This window comes from Oenanthe melanoleuca, chromosome 2 (assembly GCF_029582105.1).
Source record: "Oenanthe melanoleuca isolate GR-GAL-2019-014 chromosome 2, OMel1.0, whole genome shotgun sequence".
NCBI lineage: Eukaryota > Metazoa > Chordata > Aves > Passeriformes > Muscicapidae > Oenanthe > Oenanthe melanoleuca.
The window spans coordinates 21,148,360-21,174,886 of NC_079335.1; the positions used below are offsets into that span (position 1 = coordinate 21,148,360).

General features: G+C 38.3%; 2 protein-coding genes across 5 annotated transcripts in view; both read right to left on the reverse strand.

The window, feature by feature from the left end:
• The window catches only part of SPAG1 (sperm associated antigen 1), a 37,793-nt gene extending 16,525 nt beyond the window's left edge, over window positions 1-21,268 (reverse strand). Inside the window, exons 1-12 of one of the 2 annotated variants that reach the window (XM_056484585.1) lie at window positions 21,199-21,268; window positions 19,139-19,280; window positions 18,457-18,616; window positions 18,009-18,134; window positions 13,408-13,475; window positions 11,448-11,566; window positions 10,882-10,987; window positions 8,995-9,125; window positions 8,268-8,374; window positions 5,720-5,882; window positions 1,453-1,866; window positions 983-1,082 (exon numbers count right to left, since the gene is read on the reverse strand). In XM_056484585.1, the coding sequence (XP_056340560.1) occupies window positions 983-1,082; window positions 1,453-1,866; window positions 5,720-5,882; window positions 8,268-8,374; window positions 8,995-9,125; window positions 10,882-10,987; window positions 11,448-11,566; window positions 13,408-13,475; window positions 18,009-18,134; window positions 18,457-18,616; window positions 19,139-19,278 (1,634 nt within the window). In that variant the 5' untranslated portion in view covers window positions 19,279-19,280; window positions 21,199-21,268. Of the gene's footprint in view, window positions 1-982; window positions 1,083-1,452; window positions 1,867-5,719; window positions 5,883-8,267; window positions 8,375-8,994; window positions 9,126-10,881; window positions 10,988-11,447; window positions 11,567-13,407; window positions 13,476-18,008; window positions 18,135-18,456; window positions 18,617-19,138; window positions 19,281-20,422; window positions 20,496-21,198 lie in introns of those variants that run through there. The other variant, XM_056484584.1, reaches the window with a different exon arrangement.
• A 649-nt stretch (window positions 21,269-21,917) lies between these two features.
• POLR2K (RNA polymerase II, I and III subunit K) lies at window positions 21,918-26,279 on the reverse strand. Of its 3 annotated transcripts, none has more exons than XM_056484586.1 (4): window positions 26,121-26,279; window positions 23,946-24,009; window positions 23,150-23,242; window positions 21,918-22,724 (listed from the first exon to the last, which is right to left on the reverse strand). In XM_056484586.1, exons 2-4 carry the CDS (start codon window positions 24,004-24,006, stop codon window positions 22,702-22,704), a joined length of 177 nt encoding a protein of 58 aa, XP_056340561.1. In that variant the 5' UTR covers window positions 24,007-24,009; window positions 26,121-26,279; the 3' UTR covers window positions 21,918-22,701. The 3 variants fall into 3 exon arrangements, with proteins under 3 accessions (XP_056340561.1, XP_056340563.1, XP_056340562.1); XM_056484588.1 differs by having other exon boundaries at window positions 26,112-26,279; XM_056484587.1 differs by having other exon boundaries at window positions 26,186-26,278.
• Window positions 26,280-26,527: the final 248 nt, after the last annotated feature.

The window sequence follows — 26,527 nt, forward strand, 5'->3', positions numbered from 1 at the left end:
AACCAAAACCTCTGTATTACTGATGCCAGCTAAAGACTTACATACTTCAAACTTCCTGAATAGAAAAATGTGATGGTTCTTAAATACACCATCTTGGCCAGCTGTCTGTGATGCTGCAGCTATTTTAACAAAATACTGCTAGTGAGTAATTTTTTTCAGAGAATTTATTCTGTTAGGTAGAACGTATACAGTAAGTTAAATGTTTTGTACCTATGTACTACAAAGGTACATGCATATTTTATTTTTATTTTGGAGGGTTTTAACAGTAGATTTCTGCTGTACAAAAAACTCCACTGATTAATTAATATGATTTCTAATTCTTTTAACCTTAAGCCTCAGCATTATAAACTCAAACTATGGAAATATTAAAAACCCCCAAAACATCAAATATACAGTAAGAATTTAGTGGGACACAATGTTTGCAAGTTATTGAATGTGCCTGATCTTCTCTAACTCCTGTATCCTTAAAAGCCACAATAAGCAGAAAGGATTTAAGCTCAATTCCTTAACAGCTGTAATTACTGTTTATAACTATGTCAAGTATATATTAAAAAACCCCAAACCAAAACAACAAACCAACAGAGAACACACACACACACACACACACACACACACCATACATGTGCTCAAAAGCAATTTCCAATACTGTGATAAGCATCTGGCTTAACAAAACTTTAACATTCAAGTTACTGCAGAACTCCACTGTAAACCTGCTTTTCTATTAAAAATTTTAATCCTGCTACACATTTCTGTGAACACAACAAGCTTAAAAATTGCCCTTACACAGTAGGACAGTAAGTTAGAAGTTATTCCTTCCCTAGTTTCCATGTCATTGTTTACATAACAAAGTTATTTGTCATTCAGACAAAGACTCAGACTTTATTGATACTGCTCTGAGTCAAACAGCACTAGCAATATATCAGTTAAAATGTTTAATCATCACCAGGAATGTTGCTGTCCTACATGGGAGGTTTCAATTTACCTGTTACAATCCTGAATGCAGTCACTGCAGTTCCCTTCTTTGAGGTAACATGCTGCTCTGTTTGAGTACAAGATACTTAAATCGTCTGGATTTTGTTCTCCTAAAAGAAGTTACAATTAAAATCAAATAGTATTAAAAAATTAAAAATTTGCATACTCCAAGCTGCACTGCAGTGATGCAGTTTGCTGACATCGCAAAACATTAAAGAGCTTTCTTTTATCATGTCTCCTAGAATATGTAAGTATTCAAACATAAATAAATGCCAACAGCTCTACCCCAAGGAAATTAAAACATTATTTCACTAATCTTCCTATATTTTTGTCACGTGAATTGCTGTCTACTGAAATGAAGAAAGATTTAATGCAGGTAACTCCTTATCAAAAATCCAGGGACAGGCTAAATTAATTCATTTGTAGTTCCTTTAAATCGTCTAAATAGTTTTAGATTTAAAGCATAAGGTATTAACTCACCTAGACCAGTGACATATTCAATCGCTTCCGAGTATTTGATCACAGCTTCTCCAAACTGTCCACTCTTAAATAACTCGTTTCCTTCACTTTTCAGTTTTGCTGCAGTAGGAGGAAGTGAAGTGGAACTGTCACCAGCAGCCGACCCAGACCCTTCTCTATGCGATTTGATCTCCTCAGCTTCGGCGCTTTCACTGTTCTCATCGCTGCGTAAATAGCCATTAACTTCTTCATGGTCTGACAGATGCTTTTCTGCCTTCTTCTCCGGCGCGCCTTTCTTGGCTCCGCTCTCAGCGCAGTCCTTGTGTTTGTGCGTGTCCCTGTCGTGCGCCTTGCCTTTGCCGTGGCTCTTTCTGTGCGCGTTGCCCATCGCGGGCTCCCCGGCTGCCGCCCGCGCTGCCGCTGGCGCGGCGGAGGCTGCAAGGGCGTTAATGAGCCGCGTTAGAGCCGCATCATCAGCGCGAACTATCGGCCCGCCGCCGCGGGGGTGTGCACAGCCGCACCGCGCACAGCCCGCAGCAGCCCGACGCTAGGGGGGCTTATCTGCCTCGGAAACACCGCCCGGGACACACACAAACTCCTGCTCACAAGTAACCTGCAGTGTTATCGAGAGGGGATTACCACGAAGCCTCATTTCTCCTTGCTGGGTGCAAGGGAACCCCTGTCCTGAGGTGTCACAATGGTACAGGGCTCACCTTGAAATTAACTCTTTAAATATCGCCTATTACAACACGGACGCTTTGATCTTCCACGACTAAATCAAATGCTTGCATATTAAAATTAGATCACATGCTGTCAAAGCAGTAACGTTATACAAAACTCTCCTCAAATATAACATAGAATAGGCAAGATAAAAGCTTATAAATCCTTCTCAAGAGGATTTCATTTAAACATGACAAAAACTCTTTCATGCATACTTGTGATCATTACACTTTCACTGTTATTTATTACAAATTTATTTAGGAAACATCACAGAATAAGGGTATTAGATCATAAAACCTCTATCTTCCACGTTGAGCTGAATGCCTACCAGATTACCACTGCAGTATTCAAAGACAGATTTCTGCAGAGCCTGACTCTCGATACTACTGAGCACAGAACAACTCTGCCTTTTGGTACTATTAAGATGCTATCTTCCCCCTCCCTTAACCTGATGTATTTGCCTGTCCAACAGAATTTTTTCACATATTGGAATAATACTTTCAATTGACTTTAACAAAACATCTGACACTGACTCAATAGAGATTAACTCCAGATAGTCCAAAATGAAAGCAATAATCTTTTTTAAACACACAAATGTTACTGAAATCAAACTGAACAGGATGGCAAAGCACCAGATTTGTAGAAACAATAGATCCTCCAGTTCCTCCTACCTAGTTGAGCTCCCTGTTTTGAAAAACCATGTTTAATAATAAGTTCATACTCCACAGTGGGAACAATGATAGGCTAAATCTACCCACACAGACATTTTTGTAAAACTTAAGTTAGTTGTATTTGAGACATCCACCCATCCATCCAACTGGTGGTGCCAAATATACCAAAAAGGTTTAAAGTCTGTTTGCTAGGGAGAATGGTGCTAAAAGGCATGCTGGACAGATGAATGAAGACACCAGTGTTTTAACAACTTCCTTAACATACATGCTAAAATACTTTTTACATACACCAAAGCAGGAAAAAATTAAATGTCACAGACAAGCAGGTGACAGGACGAGCTTTTACAAAACACAGCTAAACACTGCTGAAGACCATCCCAACTTCTAGAGACAAAGAAAAACCAAGACAGGCACATAATATGTGATGTGCATGTTATTAATGTGAATAATGTATAATTCCTGAACACAGGAGGAAACTTCCTAAATATGAAGTGCACAGAACCAGTCCTGGATTAAACAGGAAGCATTTACAGCATCTGGAGTCTGGAGTCCCCCTGACAATAGGAATGCTGATAGCTACCTTGTTCAGCTGCTGGGTAACACTAATTGGTTAAATATTTCAGGTCTGAGTAAACAGCATGCAAAAAATGCATAGCTATACTTCTCAAATATAATTCTCATTGTCTTTTCCTTTCAGTCTTTAAAAACAATGTTCCTGACTGGTCTCTACCGAGAAATGTATTCATGAAAGCAGTATTCTGGGCTAAAAAAAAAATACTACTACTTCTGAACTTTTCTTAAGGAAAAAAGTTCAAGACACATTATAAATTCCAAGGAGAATTTGAAGAAAGGTACTGAAAAGTCTGGACAGAATTTTGACCAGAATGACAACAAATACACACTAGAAAGAATTTTAATTTATGCTATTACTAAAACAACAAACTTAAAATGGAAGGACCATCATAAAACAAACAAAAAAAAAATCCCACTGAATACTTTAACAGGAATATTTGAAGTTTGGGCAATGTTTAATATTATATAATATATAATAATATAATATATATAATATTCTTTAATATTGTAATAGTCCAAGTAAATATCACACAGCTCAACAAATTTGTCATAATTAAAAGGGGCTATTTAAAATATATAAATTTATCTTTAAACTGTATTTATCACTTGAGGTTTTAACTTCTAGAAACATGTCAAAATACCAGATGCTTTGTCAAGCACATACATGATTTTTAGGTTTTGCAGTGCCTGAATACTGTTTTTATAGTCTCTAGGTTGCAAGCAATTTTCCATTTCCATTGTACAGAAAGGGCTCTATTTACTTTTGCTTTCAGTTAAGCAGAGGATGAAGAGAGACTGCACTCTATTTAGACTGTTTTGTTCAAAGTTCAGAAAGCAACTCTTCAGCCCTAAAGAAAACAAAAAATATTTTTATTTTTTTCCCCAGTCTCTAAATTGTAAGTTTAGTAGGAATGCATTAGGCTTACCAACTAGAATGTGAAATAAATGTGACTACAAGACTGCCTATAATGACAGGACTAGATGTTTAGCCTACTTATTGCTGTTAGGTTCACAGAACATTTTTTTTCATTAACTGAACTGAGTTCATATTTGTTTCCAGTTGTACAAGAAAACACAGAGTAATCTATGAAAATGCTTGCCACTTAAATCTCAGAAATACTTATGTATATCACAGGAACACATATGCCATTGGCGTCAGCTGACAATCTTCCCTATGTTTAAAGGCCTAACCTTTCATCAACAGAATGGAACTCTTCCTATGGAGCTAGAAGGCACACAGTCATCTCAATGCTCACAGTAGAAAACAACCCCACACGAACAGACATTTAAGGCCAGGGACATGATGTGCCCTTTCTTCCAAGGTTTTAGCCCAGGAGATTTGGTAGACATCAACTGATGTGGAAAAATGTATTTTCCCTAATCTTGTGTGCCAATAATATGTTATTATATCACACGTACAGTCCAACATTCATGATTAAGCTGCAAAACCCACAGACTGTAGTTTCAAGATAAAACACAGAAAACATAGAAATCACAGCTGTCATGCCACAATACCTTAAAGAACCAACACAACTAACAGAAAGGAGAAGGGTGAAATCAGCCTAGGGATGTTATTCTATTGCAGGCTGGAGGCCAGCCGTGCAGCTGAATCTAAAAGCAACTGCCAATGCAAGCCTTCCTAGCCCCTGCTGCCTCAGCTCCTCCTGCAAGCCATGGATTCTGATTATGCCAGTGGCCTCATCCCAAGAGCCTTGCAGTTAATAACACACTAACCCAGGAACAGGAGATACACTTCAACTGCTTGTAAACTACATGCTGTGTACCTCTAATATAAACTTCCACAGCGCAGAGATGAGCTCTTACAATTAAAAAAAAGATAGTTTCTAAAACAAACAACAACAAAAATTGATCTTGATTACCTGTTCATTTTAACACCCTTTGATGCAAGCAGGGAAAAAAAATGCAGAAGAAAAATGTGCTGGTAGGAAGGCAGGAAAGCTGTGTGAGAGAAAGATCTCAGGAACACAAAATGTTCTCTCACCAGAAAAAATTTTTAACTGGGTCCACATCAAAGGACAGGTGTAAAATTACAAAGGGCACAGGGAAGTAGGTGATTTATAGCAACATTTCTCATTTGCCTCTGTTATGCCCATTCTAGAAATAATTACAAAAATGTGTAATAAAACTGGATTCTAAATTTCACACTCAGATCTACTTTAAGTAGTCAATATAAGTTTAGTCTTCGAACAGGCAGAAATCTTTGCAAGAAAATATGGATGAATGGTGTGAATAAACATTACAATGTTAAAGACAATGATTTTTTTCCTTGGGTTAAAATAAAAGAAGAAATTATAATACATTACTTTTATCTCCACCATGTCTTTCACATTCTTCTGTATCTTCCCCTCTTTCTTCACCACTTTTTGCATCCTCTATCTCTTCAATAAGTATTTTTTTTCCTTTGCCTTGAGGCTCAGATATAGGCTTTAAACCTTTCAGTTTCTCTTCAATCTCTAGCAGACTTTTCTACAATAGAGAAAAAACCAGCAATAGCAGAAGTCTTTTTTATTATGTATATAAATTACAATTTCTGTACAGAAAATACATTCTGCTAAATAATCCATATAAGATCCTGAAGAATTACCAATATAAAAAGACAGTAAATAAATGTGAATTTTCCATAAGTCAGCATCAAACCAAGATCATAGTCAATTTCTGTCTCTCTCACAAAAGATAGACACAAGATATCTTCACATCCTTGTGTGAAGATAATATCACATAAATAAATACATACTTTTCTTAAGTGCACTGCTTATTTAAAAAAAACACCCTAAATTCAAAGGAAAAAAGTAGATTTATGATTGTGAGATCTGGCATGGTATACTAAGAAGAGATGTGGAAAACAGGTTCTCCAGAGACTCTCTAAAAGAGCCTAAAATCAGAATCAAAATTTATGCTATGGAGAATCTGATGTCAGATGGATATCTGATGGAGAAATACAACTGAGAGAACTAGAACCCAGAGACGACAGTGTCCTAACAGTGCAGCAAAACACTGTTGAATAACGATAAAGTTTGCTCCTCTTGTAAGAACTGCAATTAGATCAAACAGCTTCTCATTCCATAACATTTTTCTATTATGCAAAATAACTCCTTTAACCACACTTGGAATCATCAGGGTTGGAAAAGACCTTTAGGATCAAGTCCAACTGTTAACCACTATCACTGTAACCCATAAACCTCTAAATCACTTTACACTGTCAGAGCAGAGTAAGACACACCCAGCATTATGTAGTATTCTGAATGTAATTCAATGCTGGGCCAGAAAATGCTCTCTGTACTTCCTATCTCAAGAAAAAGGTAAGAACAAGATCAAGCAAAATCCACATGGGCAAACTATCTTGAAGAATTCCAGTTACTGACAACCATCCACTTCTGTATTAGTGATTCTGGATATGAAAATGCACTCTGCCTATGTTCCATACGATCATATTTAGCTCAGTAGGGTTTTGAGGCTCCTCCAAGAAATAAGAAACTTGAAAAAATGCCCTGCCAAGCACTTGTCATTTCTAGATATGCGAGCCAAGGCATAATAGCTGGCATGGATAAGGACAAAGTACAGACATCTGCTTTCAGCTACAAAAGCACTGCTCAGCCAAGCAAGTAATGGAATAGTGTCTTCAAAATGAGTGACTACCTATGTCTGGTATTATGAGAAGTCTCAGCACAGCCTATTCGACACATCTTTTCACAAGGACTGTTGTAGAGTTTGTCATCACAGACTCACAAGCTATTTAGTTATTCAGTCTTGGAAACACTAAAGACCAAAGTCTCTTCTAGAACTCAAATCTAGAGACATGTAATTCCTTAGCTGATATGAAACTCAGGAACTCTTCTGGACAGGAACTTAGCTCCAGGAACATCCTAAAAGGGACAAATGCTGTATGTGGTGAATTTGACACAAGTAGCTTGTACCATTTTCTCTGGTTCAAGCAATAGTAATAAATAATTCCATGGAAAGGAGCAGCAATGAACAAGATGCTAGCAGCTTATGATATGCCACCAACAAGAGCTGGACAGAAGTCAGAAGTTGAGATAATTGCACAGCATCTAGAAGTTCTATGTAAAAACATTAGAAGGATAGTGGTATGATGGACTCATAATTAACATACAACAAGCATTTTACTATCAGAATTGCTCATTATTGAAGATTCTCAGGACACGTAGAGTCCAAATGCAAAGACTGTTCTAACCTGCAAAACATCCCTAAGATACCAAGAAAGGGACACAAACCAATCCTCTCCTAAAATAGCCAAAGTAACGGTGGTACAAGAACCCTATCCTGAGCTAGATTTTCAAAGAAAGCATCTGTCTTTCTTTGATCCAAAATTGTTTATGAAGGGTCCAGATTTATCAGAAGGTATGAAAGGTTTTTCATTCTACCCTGGAAATGAGAAATTAGGATTTATAACACCACACTGAAGCAAGGACAGAATCCAGGTCTTCTCCTTTTGGGTTATTAACTTTACCACTGTAACAACAAAAGCTGGGCATCTCTGTTGAATTTTTCTTTTTTTTATGTATTCATACTTAAATGTACCTAGTTCAATGGATCTTTTCAAGAGAAATTTCCAAATAGCTTTGATCAGCAAGACACTAGTACTGCAAGCGTGTTCAGCAGAAAATGTTTTAGGCACCAAAATTACATTAACAGAGAAGACTTTTTCTCACAATCAAGTCCTGAACAGAAGATCTGACCACATTTAACTTCCACCACATGTGGCTTGGGAAGCTGATCAACAGCACAGCAGATCGAGTGTGTCCTCAAAACTCATAGTTACATGAGACAATGTGAACTTACTTCAAGTGCATACAACCTCCTTCTAGCCATATTCAACCCACTAATCTTTACCTTAGCCCTAGAGTTTTCTGGTTCAACAGACAACACATTATTCAGATCCTCTATAGCTGCCTGGTAATTCTGCAGATGACTGTGTACAGTGGCACGACGCATCAAAGCTACAAAAGAACAAAGTGTATTATTTGTGTATTTACAGTATAAAGTTAATAGAAATACACGATTTTTTTCTAGACATATTGCAGTTATACAGTTTTTAAAATTCTGCACTTACTTCTATATTAGTAACAACTATTTTCTTGATGGTTTTTAATGATGCAATTTCATATTACATCTTTTGAGGCAGCAATCATGATTTGTGAAGCACTTTTCCATAGTTTTCAAATTTTCCCCCTCCACCCATGCAAATACAGTTAGCTCCATTCAAGTCCTTGACTTCAGAAGGAATAAACAAACAACTTTGATTGTTTTCATGTCACTTTTAAATTAATTTATAATTCAGTGTGGGTATTAAGGAAACACTACAGGAATACAAGAGGGCTTATAGCTATCATATGAAAAACATGCTGCCATGTAAGAATTCCCATTACAGATCAACAGGATGAACTGCATAAAACTTTACTAACCCCCACAGTACCATTAAAATTGCTTTGGGGAGCTACACTGTTCCTTTTTTTTCTACTTAGACCTAATCTAAAGCTCAATTAAATCAACTAACAACATGTACCATTTTATTTGCTAGAGGTAAAATAACACATTGAAATTTTATTTTCTACTTTACCTTTTATGTTGCCAGGTTCCATATCTAGTACCTTCTCACAATCCTGCAAAGCACTGTCCCAGTCCTGAAGTTTGATTTCTGCTAGAGCTTTGTTATTATACACAGCTGCTGTTGGTATTACTGATATACTCCTAAAAGAAAGGGAATATTGATCATGTTAGAGTCATAGTCAGAAAATCTGAATCTACAAACATTTCACTACTGGAAGCTGAAAACAGTACTACAGCAATATTAATACTGGTATTCTAACCACAGTAGTGATTAGAGAGCCCCTCCTGTGAGACCACAGGCAACCATCCACCAACTAGATTTATTGTCTTCAGAGGCCTCTTGCTGGCCAGGACTTAGACCTGAAATGTTGCAGACGAGTTACCGTGGCTCATCTGTCACTTTCCTTGTGAAAAAAAACATGGTTGAAGAACAATCTCAAATGCTTGTCCACAAATGCTCAATGCATGGGAAACAAAAAAAGAATAAAAGCTCTATGCAGCTATGATCCCAGTAGGATAATCTGTGCATGCTCTTTAGAAAGGGTAGGAGGGTAAGGAAGAAGAGGAGATGCATTCTAGTCTAAGCAGTGATTCAATGTGTGAAGGTTTGTCTCCACACAAGAGGAACAGGCAAGAAAGTGACAGTCAAGAAAGACAGTGGGTAAGAATAAAAGGTCAGACTCTACAGTTTCCATTCCATAATTCTCTTCAAAATATTTTACTTAAATATTTGTAACTCTAAGAAAATAGATCACAGACAGGATTAGAAAACTGAGCAGTTACAACAGCATGGTGTCACTAACATACATTTCAGAAGGCATCCAATGCCCCAAGAGGGTCAAAAATGGAAAACCCATTAGAAAGGATTCTGCCTATCCTTACAAATTAGTACCTTATTTATGTTCCAAAAGCAGATATTTTTACTTATTTTTATATTATATATTTGTATTTTATTTATTGTATATGAAATACAGCTATAGACTTTTTTATGTATGTGTGAAAAACCCAAACAAAACAAGAAAGATCTTAAAGCTTCAAGTCAAGAACAGAAAAAACCAAACCCATCACACATGAAATGCCTCACTTAAGCAGCTTGTGCTCTATGAATATCATTACAAGTATGCACACACATATATACATACATACATATCTTTTTGTATCAGCAACCTCCAGATAAATTTTCATAAGCTGTTCTACAAAAACCTGCCTGCCTCCTTCAGTGACAATGTGAATGATACTTCCTAAACATAAATCTGTTAAATATTTATTTTATTGCTGTTCCATACTATTTCTGTTCATTATTTTCTCCACACTTATGTGCACTGACCACAAATGTATTAACATTCTCATTTTTTTTTCAAGGTTATCCCACTACAAAGTCATAGCTCATTAAATATCTTCATGTTTCATCTCACAGTAGTGTCATATCATTACCCTCCATTTACACTGGTAATTAATACCTCAAGATTCCCATGTACTCTAAATTTCTAAACAATAACTGACACTTCTGATTTCTCTTTTTATTTAAGTTTTCACCATTTCAAAGCACAGAGTTAAACTGCGTTTGTAATTATTTAGTTTCTCAATACTGTGATTATCCTTTTATTTTTATAAACTTTCCCTTGAATTTCAATGGTTTAAAAAATCTGACGAAGTTTCTGACACCTGCAGATTGCATTCCATCACTATCTAGTCCGTTCTCTTCTGATAAATAAAAAATAATATCAGGATGGATCAGTGCTTAAAATATTCTTCTGTCAAATCTTTCTGTACTTCTGAAAATAATCTAATTGTCACTAGTTACTTCAGCAAGAAGCTGTTTCAATTACATTGGTCTAAAAACAATATTCACAAGTAAGAGTCATTAAAATAAAAGAACCCAGTAGTATTTACTCACCGAGTGTAATATGTCACTGCTTCCACATAATCGCCAGTGGCAAAGGCTTCATTGCCCTTTTCTTTTTCACGAGTAGCAATAAAAATTTTCTCTCTCTTTGTCATTCCTGGCAAAAAATATTTCTACACAACTACTAGCAACTTGCACAGATATAGCCAAAACAGTCAGATAAAATACTTTGAATCTCATAGTCTGCATTTTTTTAAAAGTACATGGCTTACTACAAGACAAATTTGTATTTTATTTTCTGTAATAAAACACTAAATTCTTCTGATAGGCATACAATTCAATGTGCAAGAAAAAAGCAGTTGGATAACCTCTACCATTAATTTATATACCAGAAGTATGCTTTACTTCTTTACCTAGTGCTCCAACTAAACAAAACATTCTTACTGTTTATTAAGACTAGATTTTTTTCAAACATGGCTTCAAGCTTACTTGATGATGTAACAACTTTTAGCATCTCTAGGGGCTGAAAAAGGCATTTGATACACTTCTTTAATTCGTATTCATACTCTACAACACAGTAATACAAATGAAGAAAAATTATGTTTCTAAGACCTTACCAGTTGTGTCAATTTTCTTTTCAATCATAGGTAGACTTGTCTTACTGAAGAATCTTGCTTTTGAGTTACTTTCTTCACCGTCTTCATCAATTTTAGAACATTCTTTTTCCACATCAAACCTTTAATTAATAAAATGATAAATTTAGTAATGTTGCATAGCAAGACTCCTCAGCTGATAAAAAGGCATACTGTATTTTCATTATAAATCAAAGGAAAAGAGATACAGGCTGTGTTTGATTATCGGCGACCAAGAAAAATCTCTGCCTCCCCTCCTCACCATCTTCTCCAAAACAGACAGGTAAAATTTAAGAAACAGTATCATCAGGCTCTATCCCAGCACTATCAAACATCTCTATTAACCTCTGCCAAAATAACTAAGAAGCAGCTTCTAAGCAATTTATACAGTAAACTTGAGATAAGTGGTCTCAGACACTTTGAAAGCTACTCTGAAGCAGCTTTTGAAAACAGCATTGGAATGTATATCAAAGAAATATTGCTGCCATAGTACTGTAAAATAAATATAGTAATAATCAATTCCTACATTATACAGAAACATTATTCTTGCTGCTTTTCTGTGTACGGTGGAATGAAAGACAGCCTTTTCACAATAATCTTGATGATATAACTTCATTCTTTCTGAAATCAAGATATTATTTTGAAAATTTATCCAACTTAAACCTTTTCACGTAAGGCTAATTGTTCTCTATTTTGAATCTGATCTTTTGCTAGTTTACTTTTACCTATTTATTATAAATTAACCACATTCAAATAAATGTTTTTAAAATAAGAAGCGAAACATTTTGTTTAGAAATTGCCTAAACAATTATTTGAAAGTTTTGAAATTATCCTCAAAACATTTTAAAACCATGATATGCTTTAAATTGGAAAATGTCTTTCAAACAATTCTGTTTCAGTGTACTCATAATCCAAAATAAATACACTCTGTGGGAAAATTCACAACCTGTACTATTATCAACATGCTAAAGCACTTAAAGATTGTGCACATAAACATGTAAACAAAATCTATACAATTACTTGGAATGATACAGTTGCAAAAGTAAAGAATAAATGAATGAAAGAATAAATTGTTCCAGAACCTATTTTCTTTGTCCACATTTGAGCAGGAAGGCACCCATTTCTGAAAGATATATGCATGAAAATTACTGATTTGCAAAACAGGGTTTTTGTAGGAGCTTTGATGTATAGTTTCATTACCCAAACCCCACAATATCCCCATCTACTGACTGGAAACTTCTGCCTCCTCACTCTGATTCTACAGCATTATATTCCAGATTTCAGGAACTACAAAAAAGCTTCTACTATGTACAACACAAGTATGTGCTTTTTGATTTCTGTGTTCAAAAATTTGGGCATCAACCTGTCACGTAACTTGGGAGGGTGATGTGCCACCATTACATGATGTGAAGTGTCTTTGTATCAGAGCACCATCTAGTCTAAAATAGTTATTGTCTAAACCTCTATTAAGTGTAATTGCATCTGAGTAAAATGATGCACTGCCTGAAGTGAATGAGCCTGAAGCTCATTCTTTGAGGTTAGTGGGGTTCAGTGCAGGAGTAAATATTCATCAGTTTTGTTTTCAATGCAGAACTGTGGCTTTAGATAGAGAAGTCCATGTTTATAAGTCCATATTAAATAACCCTAAATTTGTTTTCAAAAACCTCAGCAATTAAGTAATCAATTTTTTATTTTTTTTTCTGCTGATATACTATATTTCACACAGTTTATTCAAAAGTATAGACTAACTTGTTCTCAGCTGTTAGCAATATAATGTGTCATTTGCATTTTAACAGAATATTAAGAAAAAAACAAAGTTTCATCAGTGTTATAGTTCCCTAAAATGCCAACCTTAATGCTATGTTTCTGCAAAATATATCTACTGTATTCCCTAGTTAAACAAATAAGATTTATTAAAAACTGAAGTATAAGGGATTTAACATACTTGTCCCATTCACTGTAATCCCGTGGTATGTTTTTCTTGCTTCTTTCTTTGTTTTGCAATTTTTTGTTCTGAAAGAGAAACAAACAGCCAATTGTAAGACAATTTGTTGCAGTGAAATTCACAGTGGAGTTTTTTTGTTTTGTTCCTGCAGTACATATTTTCTTAGCAACCAACACTACTCATGACAAAGCTCAGTCTTGAAAAATTTAATTAATCTTGGTTTGAAGAAAATCTTGATGCATTTCATACATCACTTCAATTTGAGGAGCTCCTGGGTCTCACACTTTTTGTCCACAGTCCTGTCACATCACAGAGGCACTGAGTGAAACTTTCTAATTTGTACCTTGTCATGCCATCTTCCCAACCACCCTTTCAACAGAGCAAGGGAGTCTTCGGAAAACCCAGCTTTGTGATGGCCCTGAGATTGAATCAGTAACCTGGTTTTAGGCTTCCCTTTCCCAAGAGAATTCAATGCACAGATTTGGGCAGTCCCTAGAACACTCACAACAAATTTGCAAATGAATTACTTCAAAGTAGTGTCTGGACTTCTTTTCACTTCACTAAAGCCAGCTCCAAGATTATTTACATTCATTTGATATTTTAGACAAGCTCCATCGTTGAAGCTTGCCTTACCTAAAATTTATCTTGAGGACCTTCCTGCAACAATAACTTCTGACAACAAGATTTGACTGCCTTGTATCTCAACCCATCTCCTACACTAATGGAGTTTATTTGCCTAGGTGTCACCTTTGGCATCTCTCCTACCTCTGTCATGAGACTATACTTCTTCTATGCTCCTCCCTGCTTGATGACTTTGAAATACTTAATAGCAAGGTGTGGTTTCAAATGGGTATTTCACAGTGGAACAGCCTGTTCAAAATATTCCCAGCTACCCTGTCCTGCCCATTCAGTCCTGTTACCTTGCAATCCTGCATTCACTGAGTTAGACCAGTGTAATTCTTTGTAGAGTTGTGTATGTACAATTTTCTGTGTTTAAACAAGCAATCTCATAGAGATCACAGTACAATCCCCAAATATCTGTAGCAGTTCAATTCAGCATGTGATAAACTGGACCAAAGAAATGACAAGAAGCTTCCTAGACTTGCTTTACCAGTGGTGACACTGTAACAAGGACATACTTCTGCAGCTGGATGTAAACACCTCAATTTACATAATGCAAATGTGACTCTTCCTGTAAACACTTCTTACTATCTATAATGTTAGGTTACACATTTTTGTAGTATATAACTCCAGAACTACTACTAATGTTATGTCTTTCAGGAAACAAGACAAAATGACAGGTATGTTTAGTGATCAGTACATGTTTAGAGGAGGGAACTCCTAAATATGCCTTCCTGAAATATGAGTTATCATTATATAACCATTCCAGTGTATATTACAAATGCATTAATTTAATGAATATCAAGTTGTTTGTTTTTTGTTTTTTTTTAAATGAGCAAAAATACCACAACTCTCAGAAGAAACTCTCACAATGTACTTACACTAATGCAACTCCAGCTTAGGGAGAGAACTATAGCATGTACACTTAAGGAATGAGGAAGAAATATTGACTCAAAAATCCAAAAATTCTAAGTCTCATATTTTTGAAATAATTGTAATCAAGTCGTGGTTCCAACAGAGTCAAGAATTTCTTGACCAGTAATATTTCAGAGGATCTCATCCAAGAGGCTTTGATTGAAAACGAACACTTGCATGCCATGGAACTAAAAAAAAAAAAAAAATCTCTGTGCTTGTCATGTTTCCTGTCATAATTCATAATGTATGAATCCCACAGGTTTGAAGCCCACTGAACATTTTCTGGACCAAAGATGAACACACAAATCGGTTTCAGTACAGGTGACAACTTGGCCTTGGCTCTCTTGTGGGCCCTGTATACTGGCCTAAAACATTACTATTCTATGGCAGCTAACCAGTGTTAAGTTTTTAATTCAGAATATCCAAAACACAAAGGCTATTAGATCCTATCACAGTGGATGTTTGTAACATAAAACTTGTATGCATTTTGCATGCCCTGGGCTGTAGCATGAGGAGGTATCTGAGGATGCAAATGTGTTAGAAAACCACGTTTGCCAAAGGAGTCTAAGCTAAAATCCCATCAATAGAGTGTTTTGAATATGAGTATCTTTAAACACATGCTTTAGCTCTCTCCTGGAAAAAATGAGGCAACAAAAATAATTGTGGACAGATAAGACAGTTCTGGGCAGTGTGATAGCAAAACAGGGGTGTAAGACAGAAACTTCCACATTGTGTTATACAGGGAGATATTGCATACATTTTACTCTTTTTCAGTCCATTTTTGGAAAATCCCCCCCATGGATTCACACCAATAAAAAGAAAACACTATATAAAGTTATAAACTATCAGTAATGAATTGAAATTACACCTACATATAGTATCAGCAAGAAAATCTGTATACAGACAAAACAAGATGCTTTCATTTACCAAATTTGTACACATTAGTGCAATCCCATGGTTTAGGGTCAAAAATAATTTCCAGAACTGGATTCTTTGAAAATGCTGAACTTTTATGCATCAGATCAGATGAACAGTCTCCAACCAAGTAATAACATAAAATTATGGAAGGCCTTGTGCATTTCTTTCTAGCAGAGAGGATAAATTTATCACAATGAATCTAAATTTGATCCCACTTACAAAATTATATGATGCCAGTCTGAAAAATAATTATAGTCCCAAGTGATTAGCCAAACTTTTTTTAAAACTGTAAGATGACGCATATCTTTATCAGAAAGAAAGAAAAAAAAGAAAAGCGGATTATGTACATTATTCAATTTTTTTGAGATTCCATGTTACAGGTATAAATTTAGTGTATGCTATAGAAACAGCTTCTTTTTATTCAGTAGGGATCTAGTAGTGATATAACTGTACTGCTGCATAAAATGTTTCAGGCTCCCCTTCTCCCTTCCAGGACAGGTAACAATTCCTTCAGAGGCCGTCTGCTTAGACAAAAGGAATGGAAATCACATATCGCAGGCAAAGCATAAAGCTGTATCTGGCTTTCATGGATAATAATACTAACACCGAAACCTTGTAGGAAGAACAAAGCTGAAGAACAAAAGCAGAAAATTTTATCTGAATACTGCTGCATGGTTTAAAGAAGAAGAAGAAAAAAGGCAAATATTTTGTCTTTGAATGGAGGAAAACATCCTCTTTAGTAACATGGTGCATCCTAGATTTCAAGACACTTTCCATCATTTTATGCTTATATTCTAAACTGGATTCACTGAGTTCACATGGTATTAAACCATTTTCTGTTCTAGCAGTTATACAGGACATGAATCAAGGATAAAGCTATAGTGGCACAATCCATCTCAGCAAAATAGGACAGTCAAAAGGAATATACATTGCAAAATATGAAAGAGTTTAAAAAAAAACAAACCACAAACCAAATCAAACAAAAGCACGCTTTAGTCTCAATACTAACCACTCATAAAACATTCACTGCAATCCCCAGTTTCTTTGTATACCACACATCAGAGACTGCCTAGCTATCTTAAATGTCTTGGTCCAACATCTATGTACCAGCTGACAGTAAGAAGTAGTTGCTGACAACATAAGAACAAAAATCAGGCATTTCTTAATACACTGTTATTCAAGAAAAATAGGAATTAGTAAGAAAGGTCACATGACCTATAAGGATCCCTTCATAACATTTCTGACTCATAAACCTCCAAAAAGAGCAATGCTTAATGAATTTCCTATAGTAGCATCCCAGAATTTTAAAGCAAATTTTGATAATCAGACTGAACTCATATATGACAATACCTGACAATTCAGAAAAATCCCATCCACACCTACTTGTCTGCCAACCCCTTCAGTAGCACTGCATTTAGTATTAGCAAGAAAAGCTGGCCAGAAAAAAAACCTGATTTCAGGCAGATAAATAAATGAAAAAAAGAAAAATCCACCAAAATGTAAGGAAACAAATACCTTGGAAAAAATATAAGCATTTGTTCTGTAGTCATGAAGATTTGTTAAATCTGCTTAAAGGCTAAATTAGGAAGTGTGCTGTACAAGTGCAGTGGGAATACCAACACAAGGTATAAAATAAACACAATCAAAGGTGATATATACACCAGCACTACCCAATACAGGAGTGGCTATAGAGTAAAAGAATTGCTGCAGAGGCTCTAACATCCACAGTGTATGAGTTCCAGGGTGTTTATTTTGGACTGGCTTCTGACTGGCCCCACGGAACAAAAGCCTGCTGGCAGCTGGAGAAAATGTGGCATAATTTCATCCAAAAGGAGCCTAGTTCACATGCTTAAACAGTACTTTGAAATATGAATCAAAGAACATAAAAGGTTGTTAAGGCAGATCTGCTTTGGCAGTGAATTCTTGATCAGAATTAAAATATTATTACAATACACATGCTAGTACAAAGAAAGCATTTTTTTAAGCACTGGTTGCTTGCAAGGGAGCTTACAGGTTTTTATTTTCTGGTTAACAAAATAAATCTAGTAAGAATGGCACAATGACTAGAAGTTCATACATATAAAATCTCCCAGTTTTAGAAAAACTTTTAATTAACACTTATAATTAACACAAAAAGCTGGAGATACCTGACTAGTAGGAAGGCAGCTGCTGGAACAACGAATGGGAGGCAAGTTATCTTGTCTTTCATTCAGTGTGTCTGTTCTCAGGAGCTGTGATTTCTTATCATCTTCATTCATTTCTGTCAGCCAGCTCTGAAAATAAATAAATAATATATTTTTACCTTAAGGCAGTAGAGCAATTATCCTTAAAAAGCACTGCTCTTAATGAGAAAACGCAATTAAGACAAAGAGCAATAGTGCTTTTTTGAATAAAAAGTGATCTACAAAAAACCAAAACTCTGTGGAGTTAAAATGGGCAGTTAAGGTTCAGTGACGTTAAGCAAGAAAATAAATTTTAAAACATAATCTTTTGATCATTTCCTCTTCAATCAAATAATTACATTCTACTTAGTCACAAGAAGAGTGATCCATCACAGTGATTATATTATGGACCATTATAAATTAGATCTTCTACCATCAGTTCACTATTAATTTCTTCCCATTCTTCAGCTGTGAAATCAGAAGCTGTGGCTGCAGGCTTCTCTTTTCTCAAAGCTCTGCTCCTTGGATCCAAACACTCAATGCGCTTTTCACAAGCCAACGTAAGTTCAGGGTAACACCCCTCCTCACCAGACCTTTAAAATGCAAAGATTAAAATGTTAAAAAAAAATAACTAAACTGCACCACATCCTCCATGTTTCCCTCCATGTGCAGTCAGTACAGTGACTGCAGAGGACTATTTTCCTGTTACAATCCGATTTTACTACCATCTAATAATATTTTTATTAGAAAATTCCAGTTAATCTTCAACTTTTTGTGCCCACATACACAGTTCAAAAATATCACCACGGTGCTCATAAAAAAGAAACTTGTATCACTTACAGCCAAAGTTAAACAGATGTGATATCTGAAATTGCTAGTCAGGCAAAACAGAGTGGCAGCCTTCCAAAAAGACCTAACCTTTTGGATGGTTAAAAAATGACTCAGATTTCTAGTGTTATCACTGGGACACTTTTAGCATGATCACTTTAACTTCATATTTGAATTTTAAATAAGAAAGTCACAGACAGATTCAGACAAATAGAAAAGGGTTTCCCCAAATTTTACAGAACAGTAAAAAATAAAGGTAATAAAATGAAGTTAAAAAATCAATTTACCTTAATACCCTGAGAATCTTTTCCAGGTGCTTAACATCTGTGCATTTTTCAATGAATTTGTAGTCCAGGTGACTAATAGGTATTTGATATGTTTTAGTGGTTCCTTCACCCAGTAAATATGGTACTGATTCATCACCCATAGCTAAATATTAAAAGAAAAAAAAAATGATTCTGTAAGCTTCTAGTTAAATTTTGAAGTAATATCCATTTAAGGAATAAACCTCTTCACACTCCACTCTAATGCAAGCAGACCTGTAATAGAAAAAAATATCAGATTTGAAGGCCTGATCACATGAACTGTCCTTGACAAGAGGCTTACTGACAGAAGTATGAGAATTGCAAGAGTATGCAACTCTACTGCTTTTGCAAGTCAGAACAATTCAGAAAGACTGCTTAAAGAAGAATTGCCAATTTTTGTCTGCCACATTCTCTGTTTTATTTTAACACCTATCTGTTTTAACCAAGTGGGATAAGCACAGAGGAGAAGATAGTGAAGGACACTCCTTTTTTCAGAGGGAAGACATTAACCAATGCAATGTATCTAAAGGAATGAAAATCTTTGGCTTCTCTGTGACAAAATAAATTCAATTTTCTTTCCTCATTAGTTTCATTTTCCAGGTCTGTGATTATATAATCAGCACTAATCTGAATCTTTTCCAGTAAGTCTGTAATTGATGAAATGAGGGATTCAAATGGGACATTTCTGTCTCCCTGTACGTTTGATTTGCTCATCTGCATATTCTTCTGTTTTGATGACAAGCTCTATGGAGCTGAAATTCTTCCCCACTCCTTTTATGTAGTGCATAAAGCAATCAGTTAATTTTTAAGAAATAAAATAAGGGCAACTAGCTAGTACGTGAAAACAAACATGTGTAGTTATAAATTAAATTAAAATAATTGTGTTCTAACGTCTCGCACAATTACACATATTAATTTGTATTTACACAAAAATGTTTACAATACAGTACCACTTAACTAATAACTGGTCATAATTAGGTGTTGCATAGAGATTCTGCCCCAAGACTTCACGGTTTTAGTACTGGAAAAGGAAGAAAAGGCAAGGAAAGAGGGACAAATGCAGGAAATAATTAAAGAATTAAAAGCTCATCACCGCCGGCGGTTTCTCCCGTTTATTCCCATGGCGTGAGGGAAGTGCCCAGTGGGGCTCTCGGGCACAGCGGTGACACGGCTCGGCGGCTGCCCGGGGGCACAGCCCTGGCGCCCCTCTCCCTTAAAGCTTCCCTGGGATTGTGTTACATCCCCCGGCCCGGATCAGGGATTCACCTTCCAGCCGACCCCAGCTCCCCTCACGCAGCGCCGGACCGGGCAGCGCGGTCGGCCCGCGGCTGGCAACTGTTGCTATGTACAACATGGCGGCAGACGCGGCGTGCCGCCCCAGGGAGCCCTGCCGCCCCAGGGAGCCCTGCCGCCCCAGGGAGCCCTGCCGGCCCTGGGAGCCCTGCCGGCCCTGGGACCCCTGCCGGCCCTGGGACCCCTGCCGCCCCAGGGAGTCCTGCCGCCCCAGGGAGCCTCGCCGGCCCTGGGACCCCTGCCCAGGCATGCCCTGCCGCCCCAGGGAGCCTCGCCGCCCCAAGGAGCCCTGCCGCCCCAGGCATGCCCTGCCGTCCTAAGGAGCCCTGCCGGCCCTGGAAGCCCTGCCTGCCCTGGGAGCCTCGCCGCCCCAGGCATGCTCTGCCGCCCCAGGCATGCCCTGCCGCCCTAGGCATGCCCTGCCGCCCTAGGGAGCCTCGCCGCCCCAGGCATGCCCTGCCGCCCCAGGCATGCCCTGCCGGCCCTGGGAGCCCTGCCGGCCCAGGAAGCCTCGCCGCCCCAGGCATGCCCTGCCGCCCTAGGGAGCCCTGCCGCCCCAGGGAGCCCTGCCGCCCTAGGGAGCCCTGCCGCTCCAGGCATGCCCTGCCGCCCCAGGGAGTCTCGCCGCCCCAGGGAGCCCTGCCGGCCCAGGGAGTCTCGCCGCCCCAGGCATGCCCTGCCGCGGCTCTCTCAGAGCCCCCAGGCTCCAGCAGCGACACCGGCATGGCCCATCGTCCTTCGGCACCCACCTGCCCCGTCCCGCGCTTCTCCGTGGCCGGGACCGCCCGTCCCTCGCTCCGGCCGCGCAGGCGCGGGCTCGGGGCTCGGGTCTGAGGGCAGCGCCTGCCGAGGGCGGGCAGAAACACAGCGCCCGGGGGTGCAGCTCTAGTACGTATCGCTTTTGTGCTGTCAGCGTAGTATTTCTCTCCGCGAAGAGCAAGCGGGCCCTCTCCCGTCTCCCCAGGCCCCACAGCAGTGTTCCCCGCCAGCCCTGCGCTCCAAAGCAGCTCCGTGCTCCTTCCCGAGGGCACCGGGGGCTCTTCCCCACGCCCCCGGCGCGCCCGCAGAGGGGCCAAGGCCGCCCCCGCTTGCCGCGACCTTCGGCAGCGCTGCTCCTGCCCCCCCTCGTCACCCTTCGAGCAGCCGAGTCAGTAGCCGACCCCTTCGTTCTGCTGTGCAGGCAAAAGGTGACCGTGTAGTAAATATGGTTATAATTTATACCCGAGTGTACCTGGTTTCCAGGAAAAAATCTAGTCTTAATAGCATAGATCAATAAAATCTTAACCAATCAGCCCCAAAACAGCATCCCAGAGTGCTTTTTCTATCCCCTGTAACAAGCCACTGCAGTTCACTTATAAGCCAGCACACAGTCATACAGACTTTAAAAATACTATTACAGTGATGAGTTAAGCATGTTATCAACACCATTAGAACCATCAAAACAGATCAGACACACACAATCCAGCAGTATGGTGTAGTACCCTTTAGTGGGATTACATAACACCCATTCCAAATGGATAGATGCAAGAAGTTTGGGCTCATCATCCCAAACCCACCACTTATTACAGACCCCTGAAAAGTCATCTGAAAAGCAAAACAAGATCCCACTTGAATTTCGGGGTGCTACCCAAATAATCTTTGCAACACAGATCTAATTCTTTCCCTAAAGTCAAACAGCACTTAAGAAATTTCTGTTTCCACATTGCTTCTTAATGTTTAACTTGCCTCCCTCTCTCTTCTTTCAGGAGAGATTCTTTTTCACACTTCCAAACATCCATACTTTTGACATGTCCACAACTGGGTGCCAGAACTGGGTGGCCTGAAGTCCTTTAAGATTTTCTTTTTTGAAATCCAAATTTGTTTCAAACCCAGCCTTCTGTAGCCTTCTATTTATGGTCAGTGGAATTTATTCAAAACACAGTTATTTTATAGAGTTCAGAGGAGTCCAAAGAACATTCAGCAAAGTTAAAATGCAAATAAAGTTTAGATAAGACTAATAAAAACAAAGTTAACTCAAAAAGCATACAACTATCACTGAACTTTAAAAATACTGCATATTTTGACTACACTTTACACAACAGCTTTAGAAATCTATTGCTGGAAGACAATATAGACAAAATTTAGTATTACAGTAAACTTTAATATTTCATTCTCTTAAAACACAAGTTAGAGAGTGCATTTACACACAGATAGTTTTACAGAACAAAGTTATCAGAAAGATTACATCATGAAGTCACTATCTTCAGCAGACATCATCGAGCATCAAAAACTACCACTGGAGTAATGCATTAAGGAAAAAATATGTTGTGGTTGAAAAAAAGATGGAGGAGAGGAAAAGAGACTGTCTAAATCTAGTCACAACTATCTACATAAAATATTTCAAAAGCCATCTTAAATAAGAAGCTGGCTGAATAATTTCAACAATTCACAGTATGTTACCCAGCAGACTATCATAACTTAATATATTGTGCATAGAAAACAGAAAAAAAAAAAAAGAGAACATGCCAGAAAAAAAATCAAGGTGCCAAATCACACTGCAGAGATTGTGCTATAGTAGTTTGCTCTACTATATGATTTTTGACCCTGAAGACTTGTTATATAATTATTTGAATTTTCTATTCTGTTTCCCTTACATTCTGTTTCCCTTTGTCTCCATCCACAGCTTCCTAAATGCATTCAAGTGCACTTGTAAAAGGATACATCTTTTTGTCCTTTTCTTGTACATTATTCTGTAGCCACATTCTCTGCACCTGATAGGATCTCTTGCCTTTATTTCATTTTCTGTATGACATTCTGGTGTTATGGAGGAAGAAAAAGGAAGCGGGCAAAGAAAAACAGCATTGTTAATGCACAGATAACTTTGAAAAGCTGTGATAGTCAAATTCCTATTTGTGGCAAACAAATATAGCAAGTATAATAAACCTGTATCAAGAACTCAATAACAAGATACTGTGAAAAACACAAAAAAGAGGAAATAAAAAGCAAACTTTACTTATATTAAGATAAAAGAGAATCTTGCTAATTATCACCCAAATATTACTGCACAGAACACATTCCACATTTGATACTAGACCATCTACTAATGAAAATTTCAGCTCATCCCTCCAGAGCCCAGAGTCTGTTTTCTTAAAAGACAAAATATTTCAGGGATTCCTGAAAAAATTTTAAGTTGTTGATTTACCTATAGATAAGAGAGAATTTGACTGCTGTACTAGTGGGAAAGCTGAGTGCCCTTACAGCACTGTCAATAAAACACATAAAGATCAAGGAGTTCCACACAGCAACAGAAGCTCTAGGGAATTACCTGCATAACACTGCATATGTACCCCATATATGTGTTACCATCAATAGATAAAGCTTTAAACATCATCAGGATATACACTGCAACTATTTGTATCTATGTACCCTTCAGTATAACGATTAAGCACTATTCATTATTAAAACACCAAATCTCCAGTAGCAAGTAACAAAAAAATCACTAATGTCTTTTCTTTACCTCCACAGATGTAAATCATTGGCTGCTGCTTTGGAGGCTGAACGTCCTTCTGTGAATCCATGTTCTAAAACCAAAAATACACAACATGCACATGAGCTTGGGTTTGGGGTTTTTTGTTTATTTTGGTTTTTGGTTTTTTTTTTCACCCCCAAGGCATACACAATCATTTTAATATCTCAGGGAGATGAAATCACTTCCTTAAAAGTAAATACAAACAAATTCCATTTATACTTGATACACAGGACATGGGTTAATTCACGTTAAAAGAGACTTCAGAAAGTCACTTAGTTCAACTTCTTAAAAGCAAGTAACATCAGGTTTCACAGAGCTTTACCATTCTGGTATAGAAAACCTCAATGATGAGGACAGCATGACATTTTCAATTGATCAGTATTTTTAAAATGAAAGACCAATGAGCATTATTTTTCTTCCTCCTTTCTGCCAATCTTTAGAATTTACCTGCTGGAAATATAAAATTCAATAATTTCTTATCTATCACTCATGTAGCAATTGTGCTAGCAAAGAAGGTAAGCCTTGTCATCTTTCCTCCCCCTCTGACACACTAGCTCACCCAATACAACACTTTTCGTTGTTCTAAGATATTAGAAATACTGAGAATGGATTGTGGGTAGAAGAGTAGCAGGAATTAAAAAGCAAAGCAAAACAAAACAAAAAAAATAAAACCCCAAACAATGAGGGACCATAGAGATTAAATTCGACCCTTCAAATCCTACCAAATCAAGAGTGACAACTCAATGCTATTCTTCAAACACCTCTTAATGCCCTGTAATGGTTTTGATTGTTCAGACTTATTTGAAGTATTTCTTTATGGCCTCAGACTAAATAGTTACATATACTCCACAGACACTCTACCAAGCTTTAAGTAACTCTATCCTAACATATAAATGTACTTTTAACCATGAATTTTAAGGTGGTTACTGCACATGAAACACTAATTTTTCCACTCAATGCAATTCAAAACAGGAACATGAGTATTTCCTATAAGGTTTTTTGAGGCTCTGTTTTCTGTATTGCTGCTCTGTCTGACACAGAAGACAAGAATTCCAAGCCCTCATGCCAGTAAATAGCCTTCTTGATGATTCCTTATGAGAATGGCTTTCAGATGCTTTTGCTTAATATTACAGCAAAGATTGTTTCCCTCATCTTCAGAATCTGTTTCAGCATAAATTCAGCTGGGAAAACTATGATCCTGAAAACCAGACAGCGACATTTCATACTTTAAGAGTCTGACCAACACTAGACAAACTATCTTGTTAAAACTCCCACTATGTCACTCAATTTAAGAGAACTAGAAAGAATCCATTAAACTGTACAGCTTTCAAGTATGCCACACCATAATCATAGTGACATCTTAACTCACACATCCTATTGTCTCTTTTTGTCAGCACATTGCAGTAAGTTATGAGTAGTCATGCATTAGGACTGGAAAACAGCACTGTTTTAAAACACAGAGCTAAACTAAGCTGGATCACAGTTGTAGCTAAACAACTTGGGTTAGTGCTGTTTGTGCAGCAAAATTATACTTCTGCTAAAGGCAGCAGTTAACTACAGTTCTGTGCTTTGCAGGGAGATGCTATAGTTCAGCTGGCATTCACATACCCTGCAGCCCTAAGAGCCAGCAAGCTGACAGAGCCAAGAGGCCCAGTGATGGAGCAACACGTGCTAGGGTGCTGCCAGAATCCACGAGAGACGTGGGGGTACCATGTGCCCAGAGCACCTCACGAAATCACAGAATGGAAAAGGCTGGAAGGGACCACAGCAGGTCATCTGGTCCAACCTCTCTGCTTAATCATCCCAGAGCACATGGCACAGGAGTGCACACAGAAGGTTCCTGAGTATCTCCAGTGAGGGCACAGTAAAATTCTTCCTCCTATTCAGGTGGAACTTCCAGTGCCTCTATTTCTGCGTGCTGCCTATTGTCCTAGTGCTTGGCACCACCAAGAGGAGCCTGGCTTCATCTTCCTGGCACCCCCGCTTCAGATATTTTTACATATTAATGATGCCCCCTCTCCGAGCATCCCTTATGCACCCGTAGGAGAGGCCAACCCTCTCCTGCACGTCCCGCAGAGCCCACGAAGGAGAAGGGCAGGCAGCCCTTCTCACAGCCCACGGGCCCCATGCTCCCCATCCCGCCCCAATTCCGACCGCCCGCACCGTCCCGCGGGTCCGGCACGCAGGAGCGAAGCCCACGAGGCTGGTCCCGGCCGGTCCCTGCCCACCACGGCCACAGCAGCAGCGCCCAGCAGCGAAGGGAGCACGCACAGGCCCGGACAGCCCCGCGCCGCCGCCGCCTCCCCGGCGCACGCTGATGACGAGCGCCAGGCGCCCGGCGGGGGCGGGCCGCGCTTCGCCCGCTCCGGCCTCCGCGCCGTGAATAGCAATGAGAAACTCATAAATATTCAGTTCTGGGTGTTAACCACCTGGGGGAAAAAAAAAAAAAAAAAAAAAAAAAAAAAGGCACACGGATTATTTTAAGACGCAAGCTTCCATATGAATGGCAGTGCCAGTTATCAATGATGAATGTAGGGATCTGCACGGTTAGGTAAAATCAGCCTCAAGGT

What these genes read in the sequence shown, in the direction of transcription:
- POLR2K (XM_056484586.1), bottom strand. Translation starts at nt 24,006, where the DNA reads ATGGATTCACAGAAGGACGTTCAGCCTCCAAAGCAGCAGCCAATGATT. An exon ending in AATGATTTACATCTGTGGAG is followed by an intron (nt 23,243 to 23,945) that starts GTAAAGAAAAGA and finishes CCATAACACCAG; the next exon opens with AATGTCATACAGAAAATGAA. An exon ending in CAAGAAAAGGACAAAAAGAT is followed by an intron (nt 22,725 to 23,149) that starts GTATCCTTTTAC and finishes GCATTACTCCAG; the next exon opens with TGGTAGTTTTTGATGCTCGA.